This window comes from Cajanus cajan, chromosome 7 (assembly GCF_000230855.2).
Source record: "Cajanus cajan strain Asha chromosome 7, NIPB_CcT2T_4, whole genome shotgun sequence".
In the NCBI taxonomy this organism is placed as follows: Eukaryota; Viridiplantae; Streptophyta; class Magnoliopsida; order Fabales; family Fabaceae; genus Cajanus; species Cajanus cajan.
Genome location: NC_138523.1, coordinates 52,865,641 through 52,877,859, shown reverse-complemented (window position 1 = coordinate 52,877,859; position 12,219 = coordinate 52,865,641). Strand labels below are relative to the sequence as shown.

The 12,219-nt window shown below is 31.9% G+C and overlaps 1 protein-coding gene and 1 pseudogene across 2 annotated transcripts; both read left to right on the top strand.

The window, feature by feature from the left end:
* Positions 1–4,344: 4,344 nt before the first annotated feature.
* LOC145949466 (uncharacterized) lies at positions 4,345–7,109 on the top strand. The gene has a single exon (XM_083059408.1). The coding sequence runs from the start codon at positions 5,515–5,517 to the stop codon at positions 6,718–6,720; it is 1,206 nt and encodes a 401-aa protein (XP_082915534.1). The 5' UTR covers positions 4,345–5,514; the 3' UTR covers positions 6,721–7,109.
* Positions 7,110–7,933: 824 nt separating this feature from the next.
* On the top strand, positions 7,934–11,923 carry LOC109795119 (protein SGT1 homolog; annotated as a pseudogene). The gene is made up of 10 exons (XR_014427975.1): positions 7,934–9,003; positions 9,111–9,180; positions 9,592–9,716; positions 9,938–10,064; positions 10,288–10,384; positions 10,514–10,579; positions 10,670–10,808; positions 11,257–11,342; positions 11,418–11,522; positions 11,563–11,923. The product of XR_014427975.1 is annotated as a protein SGT1 homolog (transcript).
* The last annotated feature ends 296 nt before the right edge of the window (positions 11,924–12,219 follow it).

The window sequence follows — 12,219 nt, the reverse complement described above, 5'->3', positions numbered from 1 at the left end:
TGTTAATTTTTTTTGTTAAATTATCTTTATTGTGTTGACATTTAAAAGTCTTTAATTTGTTTAGGATAAAAAAATGATATTTTAATAATAGACATTTTAGATGAGAGTATAAAAGAAACATAAAACATAAAAAATATAATTTAGAGAAATTCTAACAAATTTGATATTAGACATACAAAGTTGAATTCATATCTTTGTTACGTTAACACGAAATTTTTCTTGTAATGTTATATATATTGTATTGAAGTATAAAGGTCTAAATTTTTTTAGGATAAAAGAAATGATGTCTCATAATGAATGTTGTAGACAAGAGTATAAAAAAAACACAAAATATAAAAAAAAATTATTTTAGAGTAATTTAAACAAATTTGACATTAAACTAATAAAGTTGAATTAATATTTCTATTACATCAACAAAAAATAGATAATATTATAAAAAAAAATTAACAACAATGGCTAAAACATTTTAAAAAAATTATAATATACAAATTAAAAGATTTATCTTAAATCATAAAGATTAAAAAAAGATTGAAAAAAATAAAGATAGTAACCAAAAATATGTATTTTAAATTATAAAAATTGAAAGATAAAATAAGTAAAATTATAGAAACTAAACAAATAGTTTAACTTTAATTAAAAAACTAAGATTTTTTTAATAATACATTAAAAATTTAATTTATGTAGGTCACGACTTATTAAATTATATGAGATTTGGACTTTATTTAACACAATTTTCATTTTTATTTATTATTTAGTCAGAATTATAAAATAATTTATTTATTATTTTGAGTCCATAAACTTATATTTATTAATAAGCTTAATATTGTTTTCCTAATTTAAAGTAAATTTGTTTTTATCTATTAAATTTAAAATGTAATTTTGCAATTATATATCATGAAGAAAAATTGTTTTAGCCCTCGTGATCACGTATAAGCATCTAGTTTTTTCTTTTTGCTCCATCATTAATAAATCCAGAATAGGCTTGCTTGCTTTTTTTTATATTCGTACATGTATATCACTGTCCAAGTGAACAACTTGCTTCCAAATCATACTCGTGAAAAAATTGTTTGTGCCTAATTAGCAGATTAATCAAATCAAATCAAATATTTAGATGGTTAAAAATAAAATTTTAATGATAATCATTTTGAATGCACTTCTTATTTAATTACAGCAACATACTAATATTTTAGGATATATGCATGACTCAAATGACATGAACATGAGAATCTCTTTTCAGAAGTAATAATTTAAAATGCATTTCTCTTTTTATTATTGCAAAAGCCTTATGGTGACAGATTGACAATCCCTATGTTTCCAAAGTTAAAAATGAAGGTTTAATCATTTAGCAAAAACCATATATTTTAGGAACCGCCCCGTACATGATGACGTCTTTAACTATCTTTATCTTCTTCAAATTAAAAATAGAGGTATAGTGATAGATATTTTAAATATATATTCTATTTAGTTGCTTAGGATCGTGTTCTTACTTTGTGGGAAAATAAAGTTCATTCCTCCCATTTAATTATTTAGCAGCTTAGCTTAATTAATATTTAAAATTTTAAAACCTAAAAAAAATCTATCTAATCTTGTTGATGTAACCTATCTCTCTCTCCCTCGATCACTGCTCACATAATCCAATATATCCCTGTAATTAAGTTGGTAAGGGAATCCATCAAATCCAAAGAAGACAATTATGCTGAGGTATGAACCCTAATTTAGGGTGTTTGAGAATGGTTATAATATCGAGTTTTTGCGAGAAAAAAAAATATTTGTAAAGAAAAGTGACTTTTTTTTTAATATACTGTTTTTTTTATTTATTTAAATAACCCAAAGTGAAATATATTTACATAAATATACTATCTAGTTTTGTAGGTGAGAAATCGGTTACTGGGTAACCGATTTCTCAAAGGTCCTTTTTTTTCGTTTTTTTTTTTTAAATTTTTTTTTCTAGATTTATAATTTCTTTTTTAATTTTTTAGTTTAAAATATAAAATTTTAAAAAAATTATAATGAAATTTAAAATAATTAATTTAGTTATTATTTTAAATTTAGATTATAAGAATGTATTTAAAATTAATTTAAAGAATAAAATTGAATAAAATTAAATTTAAATAGAAATTTTTAAAAAAGAAAATATTATGATAAATGACAACTTTAGATAAAAACAACATTAATTGAGATGAAGAAGTTGAAATAAAAAAAAATACAACAATAAAATAGGAGATCGAATAAAAAAGAACAACAACAGAATTACAATGCAGTAAATTAGAATCCAACTTTAATGATGTTTATGACCACCCGTTCCACACCTCGGAGGTTGCCGGTTCCTTGTTGGGTTTCGACGACCAATGCGTGGTTGTTGTGGTTCAACATGGTCCTCGTCATGTTGTATATTAACAGTATCGGTGACTAGATTTGACGAACCACTTCCACCGACCTTAGAGTGATAAGACGAAAATGAAGGGAAATTCATGCTTTGCATGTAATTATATGCACTTTGTGGCGTGTGTACGTCGACGCCAAAAAGATTGCTCATGAAGTCCCCTGTTGGAGTTGTTGTTGATGGTGGTGTGTACATGAATTGTTCATGGTGTGTATGAAATGATGGATAAGACTGAGGATGTTGTTCCACAGTATAAGGTGGGTGATTATCTCCAGCCATTGCGAATGTTGTTGCAGTTGTTGTTGGGAGTTGCGTACTAGAAGTGGATGCATGAGATGAAGAACACTGGCTACAAAGAAATAATTTAGAATTAGCACGAAACCATTGTAAATACTCTGGAGTGTGTTGGAGAGGCCCCTGAAGTGGTTCCCCAAAAATAACATGTTTGCGTCTGTCTTTCCAAATGGAAATCCAGTCTGCATGTTGTTGAGCCCAGTTGGTGTCGCTATGTCCTCTCATGTCTATGTCGTGCAATTTATCAAGATTATGAGCTTCGTTGGGGATTGGTTGCCATAAGCCAAATTGCAATTGGATTCTATCAGTTTGATGCCAGACTACAACTACAAATGAAGTTAAAGCAGTACAAGCAGTCCATATTCTAGAATCCTTATAAGCACGTCGTTGGCAATGAGGACTGAAATTCCCTATATGGCATCCATAGAAACTGCAAAAGAAAAAGGTTAATTATTTTACTTGTTCGATGTAAAAGAGAGTATGTTTGAGAGAAGTTTACATTGTATTACCTCGTTATGGTTCATGTTGTCATATCTTAATCTGTAGCATAGTAAGTCTCCATGGGGCGTCCCTGTAAATCTTAGCCCTCTTCCTGACCACTTAAAACATTTGTACAATTATAAAATTTTAGGTTAAATATTTTACTTGTTCGATGCATTAAAGTGGTATAAAAATTAATCCATACCTTGATGCTAGCGGAAATGTAATATCCTGTTGGACTCTTGGTTGGATGGAGGGCATTCTATACCAAGTCCAAGACTGTAGAAGCAAAGAACATGCACCCATTTTCTTTGAGGATGGATAGATTGCCCTACACAATTCTCTATACAAATGTGCCAAACAAGCAGAACCCCAACTATATCGTCTTGCACGTTCCAAGTCAGCCAATAATGGTAAATACATTAAGTGAATTCTATTACCTGACTTGTCTGGCATAATGACACCACCGATCAACCCTAAGATATATGCTCGACAATGTTGAAGCAATTGTTGTTGAGTGGGTTCATCTGGTAGTGCAATTGTATGATCTCTTAACCATTTGAGTTTTATGGTTGAGCCAACTAGAGTTTCCCCTTTTGGAGGTACGAAGCCTAATAACTCGTAACATAATTCATCCCAGTCAACACAAAGTTGGTCCTGTTACTGGTTTGTCTCAATCCTTAAACCCAATTGTAGTGCCACATCTTCCAAAGTCACCGTGCACTCACCAACCGGGAAGTGAAAAGTATGTGTCTCAGGTCTCCACCTCTCCACCAAAGACGTTATCAAACAATCATCGATTTTAAAATGTCTTATTTTCGCAACCTCGGCAAAGCCAGCAGCCTCCAACAAATTCTCAATTCTTGGGTCAGGTGTAGGCATGGAATGATAGTAAGATTGAATGAGTTGATCACTTGTTGTCTACGAAAATGGTAGAATTGAAATGTTAGTAAAAGATAATATTAGTTGTAAACATTATGCAATGTATAATAACTTACCATAAGATGAGTATCATTTGACCTATGAAGGTGTTGTTTCCACAACATAGTTGAAGATGAAGAAGACATTCTTGAAGAACAATAGCAACGAAATTCAATACTGCAATAGCTGAAGAGAAATGATCTTTTGTTGTGTGTTTAGGGTTGGATTGTATGTAGTGTATATATAGTGGAAAAAATTAATGGTTGATGCAGAGTCATGAATGCTTGGTACTAGAGCGTCAGAAAAGTTATTGCTTTGTGCAGAGTGTCATTAATGCAGTGTGTCATTGATGCAGGGTTTCATTGATGTAGTGTCCCAGAGCGTCAGAAAAGTTATTACTTTGTGCAGAGTCATGAATGCTTGGTACCAGAGCGTCAGAAAAGTTATTGCTTTGTGCAGGGTGTCATTGATGCAGTGTGTCATTGATGCAGTGTCCCAGAGCGTCAGAAAAGTTATTACTTTGTGCAGAGTCATGAATGCTTGGTACCAGAGCGTCAGAAAAGTTATTGCTTTGTGCAGGGTGTCATTGATGTAGTGTGTCATTGATGCAGGGTGTCACTGATGCAGTGTCCCAGAGCGTCAGAAAAGTTATTACTTTGTGCAGAGTCATGAATGCTTGGTACCAGAGCGTCAGAAAAGTTATTGCTTTGTGCAGGGTGTCATTGATGCAGTGTGTCATTGATGCAGGGTGTCATTGATGCAGTGTCCCAGAGCATCAGAAAAGTTATTACTTTGTGCAGAGTCATGAATGCTTGGTACCAGAGCGTCAGAAAAGTTATTGCTTTGTGCAAGGTGTCATTAATGCAGTGTGTCATTGATGCAGGGTGTCATTGATGCAGTGTCCCAGAGCGTCAGAAAAGTTATTACTTTGTGCAGAGTCATGAATGCTTGGTACCAGAGTGTCAGAAAAGTTATTACTTTGTGTAGGGTGTCATTGATGCAGTGTGTCATTGATGCAGGGTGTCATTGATGCAGTGTCCCAGAGCGTCAGAAAAGTTATTACTTTGTGCAGAGTCATGAATGCTTGGTACCAGAGCGTCAGAAAAGTTATTGCTTTGTGCAGGGTGTCATTGATGTAGTGTGTCATTGATGCAATGTGTCATTGATGCAGGGTGTCATTGATGCAGTGTCGTCAGAAAAGTTATTGCTTTGTGCAGGGTGTCATTGATGCAGTGTGTCATTGATGCAGTGTCCCAGAGCGTCAGAAAAGTTATTGCTTTGTGCAGAATCATGAATGCTTGGTTTACGGTTGTTAAATGTAATTGATTGACTCCTAACTCCACCTTCTATTTAAATGATACGAATGTTGGGTTCAAATGGAAAGTGCAATTGAGCTAAGCTTTGTTGTTTATGTGTGTTAGTCCTTGTCTACAACAATGTCTTCCTCTTCTTTCAATGTGTTAGTCTTTTTCAATGGTGAAATCACTCAAACAACTCAAGGGGATACTTTTGTATCCTCTGACACAATATTTTTATCAATTAGATCACGTATCACACTTGATGCGTTGAAAGCTAAGATCCAAAGAAGAATTTCATTACCACAACCACATTCAGTTGATCAACCTTACTTTCGGTATCCACAAGTGGTAGGCGAAGGAATGCTTCATTTCCGGGCTGTCAAGCTCACCGACGATGAAGATGTTCATGGTATGATTCAAATGATTTGTTCCCTTAAACATCTAACTTCTGCTGAACTATATGCAGATCTCACACCAATTATTTTTGAAGAAGAAAACCAACCTTCTACCTATGAAAACCAACCTTCTATCTATCAAAACCAACCTTCTTCTTCCTATCAAAACCAACCTTCTTCCTATCACAACCAACCTTCTTCGTATGAAAACCAACCTTGTTTCTATGAAACCCAACCTTCTTCATATCACAACCAACCTTTTTCCTATCACAACGAACCTTCTTCCCATCCAAACCAACCTTTTTATCATCAAAACCAACCATCATTAGACGATTTTCATACACATGGATCATTTACCAACCTCCTTACATCTGGAGTCCAACAAGAAGAACAACAGGAAGGAGTCCCTGAAGTTGGAGTTCCTGAAGAAGAAGTTGGAGTTCCTGAAGAAGAAGTTGGTCCTTTCAGTGAGGGGGAAGATGATGCAAGACTCCAACAAGACGATGAACAAGATGAACAAGATCGTGTTGTACAACAATCTCAGCACGTAAGCACATTCAGTTTTCCTTCACACATGCATAATGTTGATTTGCAAACAGATTTCACCGACCCAAAGTATAGACATGCACTTGACCATGTTAACGTCGAGTACTCTCCTGACAGCTTATTTGAAGGCATGACTTTCAACACAAAGGAGGAAGTCCAACATGTTCTAAATGCATACCATATAAAGAAAGGTTTGTATTACAGGGTCGAGAAATCGTCACCAACGTTAATTGTTGCACGCTGTGTTAACAGTACATGTGATTGGAGGTGCAGAGCGGCTTTTATTACTAAAAGCCAAAAATGGGAGCTTCGTAAGCTATCAGGTGAACGTTCTTGTTCATCACCTATTATTACACAAGATCATGTTAAAAGGTCGTCCAAAGTCATCCAGAATACGCACTGAAATGGATATGGTTGAACCAGGGCAACCAAGAAGGTGTTCTCTCTGCAGGAATGTAGGTCACTCAAAGAAGAAATGTCCTTATCGTCAAGGGAGTTCAAGTCACCAAGCTTAAAATGTCATCAAACCTTCCAAATATTGTATTTTGTTTACTATCATTTTAAATAAAAATTGTCTTTTTTTATTAATTTAAATTCATATTTATTTCATTATTTATTTATTTAATAATTATTTTATTATTTATTCTTATTCTAAAAACTTAACTAAATTATTTTATTTACAATTAATACAAAATTTTAAAATAACTTAAAATTTAAAACTGAAAAACTAAAAAAATAAAATTACAAATGTGGAAAAAAAATATTAAAAATCAATAAAAACAAAACAACAACCAGAAAACTAAAAAAAAAAAAAAGAAAATGGGCTTTTGAGAAATCGGTTACTGGGTAACCGATTTCTCAAAGGGATTTTTCAAAATTTTGGAAAAATCCCTTTGAGAAATCGGTTACCCAGTAACTGATTTCTCACCTGCAAAACTAGATGGTATACTTATGTAAATATATTTTACTTTGGATTATTTAAATAAAAAAAAAATAGTATATTAAAAAAAAAGTCAAGAAAAGTTGTGTGTATAAGATAATAATTTAAATTTGTACATTTCTTTTCTTTCGAAAAGTAAGTTATTTTTATGAAGATGAAAATTTAAAATTTATGATTATTTATCAATAATTTTTTTAAGTTGATTTACTACATAAAATTGATTTTTTTATATCTAAATAAAATTAAATATCTTAAAATTCTTATTCAACAAATTTATCTAAAAAAATTATTTTAATTACAATTAATTATATAAATAATTAACTTAAAAAATATAATTTTCATAATTTTCTTAAACATGCTCACTCTTAATGCGTAGGTTGTCTTGTAATTCATTTTGAAAAGAAAAACTAGAGAGAGAAAAAGAGAGAAAAAGAGAATTATAACAATTTTTATAATACGATAGTGAAAAGAGTCTCTGTAGAAACTTATAATTTCTATTTATAAGTTGAGTTTTTAAGATGGGATTTAAAGATATAATACAAATAAATAAAATAAAAGTCCTAAAAATACAAAAAATACAATAAAATATGAAAATTTTCTATTATAGTTTCAAAAGTAATATAACATAAGAATATAAATTGTTTTAATCAATTCTCTTATTACTCCATAAATGTTGTGCTAGGAAGATGTAGTTATCTCCAACTTTTTATTTTCTTCCTAAATCATAATTGACCTCCACTATATTTAATAGTTGATATTTCTCCTTTTTTATAGAAAATAAAAAAATAACCAAGAAATATAAAAATATATGCAAGTTACTAAAAAACCTTAATACACTAAAATATACATAAGAATAAAAAATAACGACTAAAATGTGATTCTTCAAATGTAATATACAAGCCTAAAGCCTAAGCAAGGAATGTCCTAAACAAGCAACGTCCTAAAAAAAGAATGTTCTAAGCAAGAAATTTTCTAAACAAGGAATGTCCTAAGCAAGGAATGTTTTAACGTTTTTAAGAAAGGTGACATAATAAGAAAACTTTTGATGTCTTTTTTTATTTTATTTTTTTACAAACATAATATTTTTTTTTGTACAAAAAAGCTTTTTATGTCTGGTATATCCGAATTGGAGAATAACTTTTAAAAAAAAAAAAAATAAACGATTTCCAAAATTGCTAATTTATAAAGAATAAAACTGTTTTATTTTCTTGTATGAGAATAAAAGCTTTTCCTAGCAATTAAGTCTAAAGTTGTTAAACTTTTCTACAGTAATTGATGGTAAATATATTATACTTCAAAAATTCAATAATAATCAAATATATTTTATAACTATTGTTGAAAATTATATTTTTGATGACCTCATTTATAAGGAAAGTAGTTTACTTAAAAATAAAATGTTTTATATCAAATGTAAAAGCAAATGAATCATTAAGATCCAACTAGTGATTTTAAGAGTTGGATTATATTTAGAAAATCTAATGTTTTACTCTTATTACCAGTGTTGTAAACAAAATGTCAAAAGAAATAAACAATTATATTATTCCATGATAGCATACTGATTTACTGATAAATAGCAAAAGAGGTACCATGTTTCGACGCTGACACACTTGTTCACTTTCTTCTTTATTCCCTGCTCTTCAATGGCTTCCGATTATGAGTTGAAGGCCAAAGAGGCTTTCGAAGATGATAACTCCGACTTATATGCTGACCGTGCCCAGGTCAAAATCAAACTCAACAACCTCACTGGTACGCACTCTTTTACTCTCACAGAATCAAAGATGCAAATTCTGTTGTCATGCCATTTATGTGGACTAATGCTTTGCCGACTAATTTTTCTTCTCTTTTTCTCCCAGAGGCTGTTGCTGATGCAAACAAGGCGATTGAGTTGAATCCTTCTCACTCAAAAGCATAGTTGCGCAAAGGGTCAGTATGACGCCACCTGATGCTTTTTCCCTTCAACTTTTTGGTTCTTATCACGATACATTTTGAGTTTTTCAATGCATAATTTTCTGCAATGTTTTTCCTTGTTGCTATCAATGTTGTCAACTCCATTACTTTCTTCCATAGTAGAATTGTAAAATAAGTCAAAAAGTTGGTTGAATACTGAGGTGGCAGATATCTTTTGCCAATAATAAACAGATTTATGTTAATACTGACATTATTTTACGTGAAGGTTGAATACTAACAAGGATATTTGTGTCTAAGTGCATTTGATCCATGATATCTCATAACATTTTGTATTCTGTTTTACATTCCTTATGTCCTTGATTAATCGGATTGTAGTTACTATTTACTAAGCTTCGTGATGCAACTTTATTTGGTATTTTGTTGTAGTACTGCATGCATCAATCTTCAGGAATATCAAACTGCTAAGGCAGCTCTGGAGATGGGTGCTTCATTGGCTTAAGGAGACTCTAAATTTACTGATTTGATTAAGGAGTGCGATAAGCTGATTTCAGGTAAACATTTCATGTGGTGAAAATTTTTCATTTTTGGTGTTAGCTGGCCACACCTGAAAGGTAGAAAAAGATTTTTATGGTTTGTTGATGTTTACATTTTTTTGTGTTTTAGACATTATATGAAACCTCATGATTATGTCTTGACCTTTGAGAGGGAGAATGTGGACATGTCATATTCAACTATGAACTGACCTGTGTGATTGAAATATTATGTTCAACAGAAGAATCTGGTGTCATCATGCCCATTCAAGAAAAGACCACAACACAGTGTGATGCTACAAAAGCTTTTCAGCCAGAGAATGATCTTTCAGAGCCACCAACAGTGACAGTGGCTAAACCTAAATACAGGTTAGTTCAGCCTTCTGTTTTTATGCTTATTGCTAGGGTTATTTCTTTACATATTAAAAGTGCCACCTAATTTCTGTTGCTCATGTCTGTTATACTGCAATAAATTATAATTGGTTAGCCCTTTCCTGTGTTGGTTTTAATACAAGACATGCTTTTTGGCAATTCAATTGAAGGGAAAGGCATGGCTCATGCATGGTTAATTTTCTATATAATATTGATGCAGGCATGGATTCTACCAGAAACCTGATGAGGTGGTTATTACCATATTTGCAAAGGGAATTCCAAGAGACAGCATTACTGTTTAGTTTGGTGAACAAATAGTATGGTTCACATATTATCATAATATTTAGTCAATTCTTCCTATGGCCCATCAATTACTGCCCCTTACATCATGGTGAATAATATTCTAAGATTGATGCTTTCTTTCTTTTTCCTTTTTGGTGTTGTAGGTAAGTGTTAGCATTAATAACCCTGGCGAAGATGCATATGTCCTTCAACCTCGCTTATTTGGAAAGGTATGGACTGGAGCTTCGTTCTTTATCTTACTATAGTTTTAGTTCTGATTATAATGTTGAAATTAAAGACCATTGGTTTTCCTCTATCAGATCATACCCACCAAATGACGGTATGAAGTTTCGTCCATCAAAATTGAAATTTGCCTCGCAAAAACAGAACCTATTCAATGGACATCTCTAGAATTCAACAAGGGTAGCACAGTTCCACAGAAGGTGAATGTTTCACCAGGTAACTTGAGTTTTCTGCTCTTGTCCCCCCTCCTTATGTTTTGGTGACTGCAGAAAAATTGGTGTTTTTTTCATTTACATGTTGTAATAGAAATTTTAAGGTAAAATTTCTAATATTGATAAATGTTGATTCTATGTTGATGTATGCTTTTCCTACTCGCCTTTGGCCATCTGATTTTTTTATTTGTTGAATGCTGTGATAAATTTAATTACTTTGCGAATATAAACCACTTCATAACTACTTGCCTTTGGCCTTTGGTTGGATGCTCCTCAAGACATTCTAATTCTGTTTATGTTCTGTGATTCTGCTCTGGCTATTAGCGAAACATTTTATGGCAAGGCAGTGTTCTGCATGCTGATATGAGTACAGGGTCAATATTCGGTTGGTGATTTGAAAATGAGTTATGTTTTCATGTAACATGCATTATTCCATACCATGAATTTGACAGTTGCTGGAGGTGAAAGACCTACTTATCCATCCTCAAAACCAAAAGAAACAGATTGGTATAAGCTGGAAGCTCAAGTTAAGAAAGAGGTTTGTCTGCTTCCTACATAAAATGTTTTAGTTCTTTGTTGGTCGGTACACCTTCCTCTCACACTTTAATTTCAGGAGAAAGAAGAAAAACTTGATGGCGACACAGCGGTGAACAAACTTTTCCGTACGATATATCAAAATGCAGATGAGGACACAAGAAAAGCAATGAACAAATCACTTGTGATTATTTCTACAATGCTATGATGTGTGTGTCTTGCAGGTGGAGTCAAATGGAACAGTACTGTCTACAAACTGGAAAGATGTGGGATCAAAGAGGGTAGAGGGAAGTCCCCCTGATGGCATGGAGTTAAAGAAATGGTAATATTGAGATTTTTTATGGGGTATAGGATTATGCTTTGGAATGTTATAAGCGATTTAAATGACTGATGCTGTGGAAAAGGAGATTTAATTGTTTCTAATGTATTATTTTGTAGTGTATGTCTTTTGTGTTTTGTGAATGTAATGCAGCTAGTTCTTGAATCTTCCGTTATATTTTGTGTTGAGCATAATGGATCTGAAATGTACACTTATATTAATTATTTATGATTTGAGAATACTACTTTTTTTTTATTTCTTGTTAAGATGTATAAGGGTGGTATCCCGGCTCACACACATGTCTACATTATTATCATATTGTGTATTCTGAACTTAAGTTTTCATGATTTTATTTTGATTATCTCTCAAAAGACGTCTAATCAATAAAATATATATGTGTACTTTACTATTTTATAAACTCATAATTCTCTTTTTTAAACAATATAAGAATTTGATTACAATTTTTTAACAATCTTTCTCAAACAAAAAATCACGGTTAACCTTCAATAATGATCCTATTTTTCAAAAGATAGATCACAAGTATTCAAAAAAGTTTTTTATT

Bases quoted from the DNA above. Each gene is read 5' to 3' on its own strand.
- LOC145949466 (XM_083059408.1), top strand. From the start codon at position 5,515: ATGTCTTCCTCTTCTTTCAATGTGTTAGTCTTTTTCAATGGTGAAATC.